The 12,371-nt window shown below is 44.7% G+C and overlaps 1 protein-coding gene across 18 annotated transcripts in view; it reads left to right on the top strand.

Annotated features, from left to right (window-relative positions):
• CAMK2B (calcium/calmodulin dependent protein kinase II beta) overlaps positions 1–12,371 on the top strand; it is a 200,017-nt gene that overhangs the window by 173,579 nt on the left and 14,067 nt on the right. For 10 of the 18 annotated variants that reach the window (XM_035139078.2, XM_035139077.2, XM_035139083.2 and 7 more), the window contains 6 exons: positions 2,357–2,405; positions 7,484–7,603; positions 8,422–8,550; positions 9,844–9,972; positions 10,636–10,764; positions 11,980–12,108. In XM_035139078.2, the coding sequence (XP_034994969.2) occupies positions 2,357–2,405; positions 7,484–7,603; positions 8,422–8,550; positions 9,844–9,972; positions 10,636–10,764; positions 11,980–12,108 (685 nt within the window). The remainder of the gene's footprint in view (positions 1–2,356; positions 2,406–7,483; positions 7,604–8,421; positions 8,551–9,843; positions 9,973–10,635; positions 10,765–11,979; positions 12,109–12,371) is intronic. The other 8 variants (XM_060283084.1, XM_035139095.2, XM_035139100.2 and 5 more) reach the window with 2 other exon arrangements.

Raw genomic sequence — 12,371 nt, 5'->3', positions numbered from 1 at the left:
TCAGGCAGGGAGGGGAGAAGTGGGTTCCTTGTAGCTGTTGCCACCCTGGCCTCCCCTTTATCTCGATATTATTCTTGGGAGGCAGAAGGTGTAGCTTCCCAGCAGCCTTAGGTTTCCTGGCTGATGGCAGGAGCCAGAGGGTGCTCCTCTCGTGCTGTCTTGCCCCAGGGCAACTGTCAGTTGGAGCTGATGGTTCTTTTCAGCTTGATGCTGCACAGGGTCTGTGATCGTACATTGTCCAGAAATTTTCTTGATTTCGTTACTGGCCTCCTGCTCTGGACAGTGCTAACTGCTACACCTGCTGTAGGACAGAAGCAGGAGCACGGGTTCTGAAGAGTCTGCAGCACAGTGGAGAAGGTTAAGCACACTGCTCAGCTGTTCCCAGGCACTCTGTTATTGACAGGGTCATGATGGGCCCGATCAGCGGGGCAGCAGAAGTGGGCTGGATGCACACACAGGAGCTGAATATACAGCGTTCGTGACACAGAGCTCTCCTCTATTCAGTGAGCGGACAAGCTCCGTAAAACACTCTTGAGATTAAAAGCGCTACTATGAGTATATATTTGTCTTTCTTCCTTAATTGCTGGATGTACCGTGTACTAAAATGTTTGTATTTTTGGCAAGGTGCACTATTCTGTGTTTGGTTCCCATAGGTGACTCTTAAGAAGAGATCATGTTTCCCCAGGATTCTTTTCTGAGCTCATTTTGTTATTAAATTATGCTCATGCTTTACAGGGTATAATGCTGGCACGGTATAATGAATAGGTTGGGATTTGGTGGGAATTGTTTGCCCAAAGTGTGACCATTGGTGCCCAGAGTTAATGGTGGGAGAATGCGTTGCCTTGGAAAATGAGGATTCAGAATCCAAGTTTGTCAAGATGACTTGAGTGTAGGGAAGGGCATTTGGGGTGGGAACTGGTAGATGGGAAGGAGAGGTGCTTTGCTTCTCAGGTGGCATAAATATTTTAAACTCCCTGGGATGCATTTGCAGGGGAAATTGGTAGACAGGAGAAAGTTAAGCACCCCACCCCACCCAAATTCTGTCCTGGATGTGTTCCTGCAAGAGGAGGACACAAGATTGGAAACCCTATCTTCTCATGGCGTTGTTGTAGCACCACAAATGTTTCCCCATGAAGACAGACGCAGAAAGAACATTAGAATATAAAAAGAGGCCTGCTAGATCAGATCAAAGCTCCATCTACTGCAACGTTCTGCTTCCCACAGTGGCCAATCAGATGCCTCCAGGAAGCCTGCAAGCACAACATGATAGCCAATAACTGCCTCCAGTTGTTGGTCCTAGCTACTGTACATTACATTCACAATGTGGCTAGGAATCAAAATTTAGGTTTTTGTTAAATTAACTGGCAAAGAGGTGGGGATAATAGTCCACAGTATCACACTCTGCAAGAATTAGCATTGGATGGGAGGAAAGCTCTCGTTGCTCATAAACATTGTTAACATATTGTGTAGTTATGCCCTCGGAGGCCTGCCACTCTGCACCTACAGCTATCGTGACTAAGGGTGCTATTCAACTAGGTTTTACTCAGAGTACACCCAATGAACTGGCCAAACTGGGGTCACAAAGAGCCGGACACGACTGAACGACTAAACAACAACACCCAATGAAATTAAGGCAGGAACATTAATTTCAGTGAGTCTACTCTGTGTAAAATGTAGCTGGATACCATCCTAATGGTTCCCTGGGGCTTTCAGGATCTCATGGCAGGTGAAAATAGTGGATTTCCACATTCAGAGGCAAGAAATTTATGAGCCTGCTCTAAAATTGCCATAATTTCAACTATTTTCCTTTGTGAAGATGGGAAGTTAAGACTTGAACAGGGAGCATTCATTTAAAAGGGAAGAGAGATTAGTTAAGGGGTTTGAAGGAAGATATATGGAATTCTGATGTATCATGAAGGAGAGAACTCAGGAATGTAGTCATGTTGGAAGTCTAGATCAGGGATATGGGATGTTGTTGGATTTGGACTCCCACCAACTCCAGCCAATGTGACCAACTATCAGGAATTATGGGAATTGTAGCCCAGCAACATCTAGAGAGCCTTGAGTTTCTTATTCCTGGTCAAGTTTCATCCCTGCATTTTCTCCTGGCAGAAATCCCTTTTATATCTTTGAACCTACCTGGTTTGAAAGATGTTCCTGTTAGAGGCAGGAAAGAGAAGAGACAATGGGTGTTCCTAATAATTACTTAGTTAGGTGCAGGGCTTTTGAGCTCTCCCTGGTCCCTCTTCTGATGTGCCCAGTTGTGCAAGTTCAACCTCTCCTCCGGCATTTGTTTCTGGCCAGAGCCACTAATGTTTTGCTTTCTCCTTTTTTTCACCCCTGTATGTTTCCACAGGAATCCTCCGACAGCACAAACACCACCATAGAGGATGAGGACACGAAAGGTAACAGACTTGAGGGGTCAGTCAGAAGTTTCATGCCATATAAATCTGGCAAAGCAAACCCTGCACACTCCTGAGAATTTGTGTCCTTGAGAAGCCATATAGATGCAATTGGGAGAAATGCATTGGATAGGAGCATAATGACCTTCTTTTGCAAGGGAACAAATGCAGTCATTTACATATAGAGCAAAGCCTGCTCTAGATTTGAAAGGGCTTTGGGTAATTTGCCTTGATGGGTCCTCCTAGGCTGTGGTAGTGCCAGCAGCAGAGTGTGTGTGTGTGTGTGTGTGTGTGTGTGTGTGTGGAGGCACTGTAGGGGGGGAAATGGAGGCTCACAAACCCAGCTGTTGTGGAGGCATCAGCAACACCCCTGGGGTGCCAGGCCCTGATGCTGGCAATGACTGTGTGATTGATTTCCTGGGAGATACAGGACAAATGGTTCCCAGTTGATGTTGATACTGAGTCTTGTGAGAACTTTCTCTTACTTGAGCTGCGATAGGGAATCCAGGTTGCTTCCCCCCCCCCCCTCAGTGTAAAATAATACACTGAATGTTTCTGGCTTCACCTCTCCACTGGATCTCCTTAGTCCCTAGCCCCCCTCAAAGGGAGAATTTCTGGTTATGCCCTGGAGAGCAAATAAAATAAAAGGGATGGGAACCTATATCACTTTGGCAGAAGACAAGTTTTGCATACAGATGTTCCCAGGGCTCCATATCCAGTTGAATGATCTCAGCTGCTAGAGTTCTTGTTTTTGGATGTGTGATATACCTGGATCAGCAGAAAGGAGCTCCATGACTCTTTGAGCTGTCTGAAGGTAAAGCAAAAGATGCAGAGATTACATGGCACTCACCAGTCATCTTCGACTTAAAGTGTGCAGGAGTGAGCAAGTTGGGGGGGTGAGAGGAAAAATTATGTGTAGAACCTCATCCCACCCCCCAAAAAGAAAAGAAAAACACTGAGTTCCAGTATGAAACAATTAGAAAGTTAGTGGCTACCATAGGAACTCCTAGGGGCCGTGGGGACTTTGCCCCCCTAATAAAATATTTGAGAGGGTCACCCATTCAAACAGTGTGTGTGCACCAGGTCATCTGATCAGTTATGTGGGGTGGGACTTAACCTGGGCCCCCGCAATATTTTATTCAAGTTGGCACAGCTGGTGGCAAGTAATTTGTTATAAAAATAACTTTCAGAAGTAGCAGTGATATTACTCCTAATTAGAATAATAGAATCATGGAATCATAGAGTTGGAAGGGACCCCGAGGGTTCCAACGCCCTGCAATGCAGGAATCTCAATTACAGTAAAGCATCCATGACAGCTGGCCACCCTTCCTGTGTGGAAGTGAAGAAGAAACCAGGGCCAGTCAAACCATTAGGCTTATTGAGGTAGTCACCTCAGGCAGAAACTGATGTTTTGAGGCAGGGAGCAGCAGTGAGGTGCTGGAAGACAAAGCTCTAGGCCAAGCATCCCCAAACTTCGGCCCTCCAGATGTTTTGGACTACAATTCCCATCACCCCTGACCACTGGTCCTGTTAGATAGGGATCATGGGAGTTGTAGGCCAAAACATCTGGAGGGCCGCAGTTTGGGGATGCCTGCTCTAGGCACCATGAAACCTGCCCTGCCTTGGGCCCTCAGATACACTGCCCCTTTGCCAGTGTAGAAGTAAAATTTAACTGCCAGTCCAGGGAGCTTCTTACATTGAATTGTGGTGAGGGGTACCATCTTGTCATTTGTCTGAGGCAGCAAAATATCTTGGACATGACACAGACTAAGATGGCATCTGCCGTCTACAATTTTTATACCATACATGCCCAGGTGGGGTGTTTTTAATCGTATTTCTCTTTTCTCTTGGTTTAGTGTATTTATGTGGGGTTTGTTGTCTGTCCGTTGGGTTGTAAGTCACTTTGGGTTGCCCAGGGCAAGAGGAGGCTACTGACAAATTGGGAAATAATTCACATGCCTCTCAATTGATTTGCGGCCTTTTCAGTTGGTTAAATGTTTTTAATCTACCCAGTTAACTGGTTGAAAGTTTGCACAGCCCAAAATACAAGTCCTCAAGATACCTTTGCATTCTGAAGATTTGTTTTCTGTTGTTGTTGGGTTTGTTTTGTTTTGTTTTTTGCTGTAATTGAACCCAAAACTAGCATGAACAGTAGGGTTCCATTCTGGTGAACAGCAAATCTGGTAGATGATCTCAGGGTGATTTGCAGTAGATTGGTAGGACTTTCTCCCTCCTAGTTCTTTTACAGTGCTTACAGCAAAACAACTTCTCCCATCTAACACAGTCAGCTGAAATGAAGAAAACTAGACAGGAGTGGATTTTGCTGTGAAAGTAATGTAAGCTCAGTTCAGTTCAGGTACTGGAAACAAATTCCTAGGCTCCGAATGTGCTCAGAGTTTTTTCATTCTAAGTGTATGTCTTTTGCACATGGCTGTGATTTGACGATCTTGAAGTTTTACAAAGCGCAAAGTAGATCGAACAAGCCTGAAGTCTGCCTCATTCCTGCTTTGAGAATGCCACTGATGCAGTGTACAGTCAGAGACACATGTGTCCCAAGATCCCTTGCAGCATTATTGGTCAATAGCCTTCACTTTTTCAGACCCAGGAAACCATTTTGGATCCCAAAGCTTGAAAGCAACATGCAACACATGTAAATACATTCTACCACATATGCCCACTTTTCTCCATTGATTTTTAGGATGATCAGAGGCAAAGGAAGGCATTGTTGTTAATGGTTGTACAGTATAGAACAGGGTATTTATGCAAGTGCAATTTGCATTGAAAAAACCAAAATGCAAAAAAGAGACACTGCCTTTTGCTGAATGGCACACTTTACTCTCTTTCTCTCTGCATCTTTCTTTCATTTTAAAACGAAAACCAAACAGATTCTAGCCCCAGCCCCAGCTCCAGTATGCAGAATTGACTTTAGGTTGGGCAATACCCACTTCTAGGGTTTGGCCCACCTGTGGAAGACCCATGTTGTAGAAGAGGCTGGAACACATTTTTCACATTATGTAATGCAGTTCCATGAGTGCGTGTAAGCAAAATGTGTAAGTTTGGCCATGGGAGGCAGAGCAAATATTGATGCTGATGTTTATTGTTACTCTTTGGTGGGGTTACAGAGTATTGTAAAGAGAGCTAACTCAAGTGTTCCCTGTTACTCTGGATACTTTTGTCTTGGAAGCAACAGGAAGTTGGGTTTGTTCTGTTCGGGGCTGGGTAATGGGTGTGTGGGCTTTGTAATCCTATGCATGTATGCCCAGAAGTAAATCCCACTGAGTTCAGTAGGAGGTCCTTCCATGTGCGCCTTTGTACCTAAACTGTTTTGAAGGATATCCTTTTAAAGTTGTTATAGTGCATCTCTTGGGTCCTAAAAAACACTCCCGGTAGTGGGGAGGGGACTTGTTTTCTTTTGACTGGCGGGGGACATTAATTAAATAAGTGCTGCACACAGTTTTTGTAACAGGTTGCATCTAATTCTCTCGGCAACATTACCTGGGAGTAGGTCGACCAGACTGGTCTTGTATTTTCTATAAGAGTGACTTTAAAGACTTGAGCTGCCTCCACTTTCAAGTTGACAACTGGCTTAGTGGTGCTGGAAAGAGTGGAATGCAAACAACCTTGTAGTCTAGCACATGAGTGGGCAGACGTTAGATCAGGAGCTTACTGATAGATCACTATGTGTTTTGCAGTAGATGAGCAATGACTGTATGGCTCACAATTATTTAACAAAAGCAACAATGAAAAAGGCTCCTCCCACCCCCACCCCAAAAAAACCATTAGGCTACTTGTGGGAGGAAAATATACAAATCCTTGTGAACCCACACGTGTGGATGAACAACAAAAGAATTGGCTGGGTTCCTGGATTCAAAATGTGGAGCTAACACAAGAGAGCCCCAGTAGCAGAGTTTTAAACTCACAAAAATCAGCAGCACAGTGTAACATTAGGAATATAGGTTGTTAGACTTTCCTTACCCCGTTTACAACACTCCCCTCTTTCTACCCCTTTTGCAAGGAACAGACCACTCACTGCTAAGCAAGTTTAAAAAGATTTACTTACAGATTCATAGATCTGATACATGTGTTGTTCCATGCGGCTGCGAGGAGAAATACAGGTAGAATACGCCAGTGTATAAAGTGCAGAATATAGTTCCAGAATATTGCTCTGGAGTTAGCAAACATGTCTTTCTTTGTTACATGGTGCACTGGGGCAGGGGGGGGCGGGAAGGAAGAGGAAAGAAGCTTTACTTCCTCTGAGGGGTGTGACGTAACTGAGTCTATCTAGCAGCAAACTCTGTAGCCCTTTGTGCACTAACTAGCAGGCATGGTGTTTGACTCCAATCTCCTACACTGCTGAGGTGAAGAAAGCTTTGAGGTGCAGAACAGGAGAGTGTTTTTATGTGTGAGGACTGCAAACTCAGTTTTCGTACTGAAAAAAATTCTGGGCTGAGCTTGTGCTTAGAGGCACACTGCTCCTTAATTCTAAGGGTATGTTTCCACACTCCACCATCCAAAGCCGCCATTTTGCACCTGGTTCTCAATGGCGGACCTTCATATGCTAGTAAAAAAAACCACACACCAAGCAGATTACAGAAAATTGAATTTGCCCACCCAATTTGGCACTCACACCAGGCCGCAAGAATGTTGCAAAAAGTGGCACGAGGATAGAGTTGTATGCTATGAGCATCTCTCTTGAATATGCAATGTTCTGAAGATACAACTTTGGCCCTGCTCAAAGGAGGCCAAGCTGGGAGGTCAAGTGAGGGGGGATGGAGACCTTTAGAGTAACAAGTTGGGGTAAAGGATTGACAGAGAACAAACCAACTGAAGCAAATAGATAGTGGAAATCCTCTAGTTAGTTGGTGCCCTGCCTCCTCTGTGTGTTTTTCTCCTCATTTATATTCCGTTTTGCCATCCTCTTCTCTTTCTCTGCCGATGTATATTTTGCTTTCCCATTCTCTCTTTTCTCCCATCAGAGCTGCCACTTTTCTTTGGAACTTTTTGTTTTTCGCTTTATGGTGTTTGTTTTTCCTTTCCCCCCCCCTCCCTCTCTTTTTTCCTCTCTTACCCATTCACATCAGTTAAGGCTGCTGATAATGAGCTTGTAAAAAGCCAGTTGAATCCAGGATCTGTCCCTGAACTTCCTCCCAGTCTGCAGACTTCTCCGATGCCATCTGCCGCTGCTGCTGTTGCTGCTGCTTGTAAGTCACAAAGTCCCTGTGCTCCTTTCCCCAGCTTTCCACTCAACTGTGGTTGACCTGTCAGTAAATGCCCCGAGACCTTTAGTCATAGGTCCTGTTCAGATGTAATTTTAAGCCATGATTTTAAGTGAACCTGCATGAGCCTCAGGCTTACACACACACACACACACTCTCTCTCCTTGTCTTTCACACACCAGAGGGAGGAGATTGAAAGCATCAGTTCTGGATTTAAAACTAATTGTAGCTACCAGTGATGCTGCAGCTCAGGAAACTATGGTTGTTGTTTTAAAAAAACAACTGTGATTTGAGAACAAGCCAGGATCTGAAACTGGTTCATAGTGTAAATCGTAGTGTAAATAAACCCTAGTTTCATCTGAATTCAGATGCCATGGGGGACTAAGGTTAGTTTAAAATTGAAAGTGGAAAGGTTTGATATTTTCCTCTAGCATGCAGAAGAAGTTGGGGTGTGCGTGAGCCTGAGGCATTTGCGGACACTATCACATAGTGGGAACCAGTGGTTTCCCACAACATCTGAACAAATCATAGGTCTGTCTGTTCTGACAGTGTGGATAAACATTTAGTAAGTCTATGAAACTAGTAGCTATAAATAAATGTAAATATAACAACACAATTTGTGTGTTTGTTGGGGAGGGGGTGCTAGATCGTAGCTGATGGACACCCTTTCCACCTAATGTTTCCATTTCCTAACCCATGTTCCCGGGTTTGTTCATTCTTCTGTTCTTGTTCCATTATACTTGGTTTCTCTTCCTTCTCTACCTCCCTGCCTTTTCTGTCCTGTCTTTTCTGTCCTGTCTCAGTACCCAAGCTGACTGATGTATTAGGCATGGTGAAAAAGGGATCAGGGGCCCCAGAAGCTGAAGAGTCAAAGACTTTGGTCTCTCCACCCTGCATATCTCCAGCTGTTGCAAACCCTCTACCTCCCCAGTGTAAGTAGCAAGACGGTCTGGGTTTGCAGCACTGAGGGGGTTAATTTGGCACAAAATCCCAGAGGGCCTTCATGGTCTCCATAGAATAGGATTGCCCATATTTCAAAAGTAAAAACCAGGACACACGAACGGTTGTTGAGTTTTTTCAGACAACCCTCAAAGTTGCTGAGCTTTTTATAGTAAAAGCCACAAGAGATTGGAGCTTTTGAAGGTATTTTTGGTACATTTTAACCCCCATTGCCGGTTTTCCAGGACATTTGCCTAATTTCCGAAAAATAATCCAGGATGCCATTTTTTGGAGGTGAATTCCAGGACATGTCCTGGAAAATCAGGATGTATGGCAGCCCTGCCGTGGAAGCCTTTCATTAGTTAAACACAACTTGGAATGAAAATACAGTGGTGCCTCGCTTAACGAATGCCCTGCTTAACGAAATTTCCGCTTAACGAAAGGATTTTTCGAGCGGAGGTTGCCTCGCTAGACGAATGCGTTTTACGAAAAATTCGTCTAGCGAATCGCGGTTTCCCATAGGAATGCATTGAAATTCAATTAATGCGTTCCTATGGGCAAAAAAAAATTCCAAAAAAAATTCAATGCATTCCTATGGGATTCGCTAGACGAATTTTTCGCTATAAGAAAAGACCCGTGGAACGAATTAATTTCGTCTAGCGAGGCACCACTGTACTTTCAAATTTCTTTCTTTCTTTTTTACAAATATAATATATATATATATATCTCCTGTCCTTTTTTTCACCCTGGAACACAAAGTGCATGCCTGGGGTCCTCAGGAGTTTCCTCATCCAGGCACTTTTGCAGGGTGGTGGGCTTCAAGTGCCATCAGACCATGGCCCGGCAATGATAAGGCTACATATCTCCCTCTGGGATGTCCCATTGATGCGGGGGCCACCACTGAAAAGGACTTGCTTCAGTGTCGAGGGAACAGAGAAGAAACATAACAATGTATGATCCATGGTCTGCTCTGTTTTACTGTTTCTGCTAACGCTGGGTCTTCACACAGCCGGGTTGGAATGGCCATAGAGAAGGCATATTAGGGATCCCTCTTTTTTTTGGAAAAACTAACATGGGTCTTTGCTCCCACACAAAATATTTGAGGAGACCATTGAGCAAATGAAGCTCCAAATTTGTGAATACTAGAAGGAACCCCAAAGCCTTCCTTGCATGCTGTCTTACTTCGATTCCATTCTCTAGCATGGCTTTCTGGTACTTTTCTTTTCATTTTAAAATTGGGCTTCTTTCCCTGTCTCGCCCTCTCTGCTCCCATCTGTTCCTCTCAGCTGCAAAGCTTTCTGATGTATTAGGCATGGTGAAACGGGGCTCTGGGCCACCAGAAGCAGAAGAAGCAAAGCCTTCCATCACTTTGCCCTTCCCTCCTTCTGTTGTTGCAAATCCTGTTCCTCTCCAGTGTAAGTAGCATGCGGCACCAGGGACTGCTGAACAGAACTGCTGCTGAGGAGTCTCTGTAGCTTTTCTAGCCATAAAGTTAAGGCCTATAATCAGTGTTGCAGGGCCCCTTCCTCATCCTGAGTTTTGTGCTGCCTAAGGGGTTGATGGGAGTTGTAGTCCAAACCATCTGAAAGGCACCAGGTTGCAGAAGGGCTGTGTAGGCAATTAGAAAAGAGGACTGTGGTGTTAACACATGGTTGTATCAGCCTTCATACCCTGAATAAGCAACTCCATATTTACATAACTGAGAATCTCAACATTATTTTGCTCTTACATTTTTGCTTTCTAATCCAAGTCATTATTGGGATAATCTGGGTAATCCCAAATAATTCTGTACTCTGGTTGTCCCATCATTCTGGCCAAGGCAACATTTCCCCCCGTGATGGCAGAGAAAAAAGAACCAACAGCCCCTGAGTAATCAAGGGATCTTTAGTGTCTCATGAACTTTATGAACAAATGTAGACATAGAAGCAAGCGAAGACACATCCTCACTACATGAAAAGTCCCCCAGCAGATTCCTTTCTCTGCGCTCCCTCCTCCTTGTTCTTTATTGCATATTCACCACCACCCCCATTATTTTTCTGTTTAGTTTTCTCATCTTTCTCTCCCTCCTCCCACCCTAGCTGCCAAACTGTCTGATGTATTAGGCATGGTGAAAAAGGGGTCTGGGCCTCCAGGGGCTGAAGAATCAAAGCCTTCCATCCCTCTGCCTAGCCCATCTCCAGGGGCTGCAAATCCTCTTCCTTTCCAGTGTAAGTAGCAGGTATCGCCTGCATGGAGCTGGAGTATCGCAAGCACCCTGTAGAATCCTTGTGGGTTTCCCCCTCTTTTTGTTTTTCCTTGGGGAAAAAAGGCCTTGCACTTTGAACAGGGGCAGTTTCGCTGGGTGATGCAGTACAAGGGCTTAGCTGCACCATCAATGAATAAGGACTCAGCTACATTAGTAAAGAAACAACGATTTGAATGCACTATAAGCATACAGCAACATATGGCGGCAGAGAGCAGGAAATTTTTACAGGTGTTTTTCCATAGAGTTTATTTTATTTTATTTTGTTATAACGATTTAATTTCCTACTTATTTATAGCGTTCCCCCCCCCTGTGTGTAGATCCAGCTTAAGAATGGTTGCTTCAGAGCTAGTTGAGTCTGGATTGTTGCCCTGGATAAATTATGCTCATATGCGCAGGCAGCAGAGAACCCCAGAGTGATGTGCCCACTCTATACCTCAAGTGGAAATAGCCTTAAATGGATTAGATTGGGGCGGGGGACTTTTTTCAGTCCAAGCATCTTCATTCCCTTCTGGGAACCACGTGCCAATGGTGGGTTGGGCCAGAAGCAAAAGTGGGCAAACCAACGAGTGTGGATTTTGCCCTTCTCCATTAGTTTCTACATGCACACCCCTCTCTATCCTCCATCCAGGCAAGCAAGAAGCATTATCAGAATTCAGGGACACATTCCAGCCACATGAAAAACACCCAAGGAGGGTGCAATTGGTGGCTGCTGAGTTCTACCCCAAAGGGGGCAAATAGCTTTATTATAAATTATTATAAGGTCTGATCTCAAAAACGCTACCACTCCAGCCTGTTTGTATGCTTATACTTTATGCAAATCCCCTCTCTTCCCTCCATCTCATTTGTAGTCTGGAGCAGTCTAATTCAGGACTAGTTTTACCATGTAATGGGCAGGTTGTTGAGACTAAGCCTGAGTTATTTCTCTCCTATCTACTCAGTTTTAAAAGTTGAGGGGCTATTTGCACTGAATGTAATTCTAGGAAGAATATTGCTTGCACTGTTACTAGGTTATGGAATGGTGTAAAGGGACTCCAATCCTGTCAAGTTCTCCTCCTTGACCCAATTCTCTTTGCCTGTTTTCTAGTCCTTTCCTCCTTGCTTTCATTTCTTTCTGCTTGTTGCCTTTTGTGTGTTGTTTTTTTCTCACCTCTCCCTCCTCTCATCTCTTCCACCCCAGCTGCAAAACTCTGTGATGTATTAGGCATGGTGAAAAAGGGCTCTGGGCTTCCTGAAGGCGAAGAGCCAAAGTCCTCCATCACCCTTCCATGCCCACCTTCAGGTGCTGCCAGCCCTCTTCCTCCCCAGTGTAAGTAGTGTGGTGTCACTGGGATTTCTTGTCCCTGGACTGGTGCAGGCCATGTAGCAGTCTAGTGTGGCAGCTGGCACTGCTTTGACTCTAATGTGCGTGCTCTACAGCTCATGTAGCACAATACGTCTCAGGGGCTTTTCCCCTAGCTTTTTTTATTCCTAGAACCATAGAGTTGGATGAGGATTAGTTGGTCATCTGGAGCAGGAAAGGGGAGCCTATGCTCCCCCCAATACTACTGGACTACAAGTTCCATAACCCCT

This window comes from Zootoca vivipara, chromosome 15 (genome assembly GCF_963506605.1).
Source record: "Zootoca vivipara chromosome 15, rZooViv1.1, whole genome shotgun sequence".
NCBI lineage: Eukaryota > Metazoa > Chordata > Lepidosauria > Squamata > Lacertidae > Zootoca > Zootoca vivipara.
This window is presented reverse-complemented; position numbering and strand designations above follow the sequence as displayed.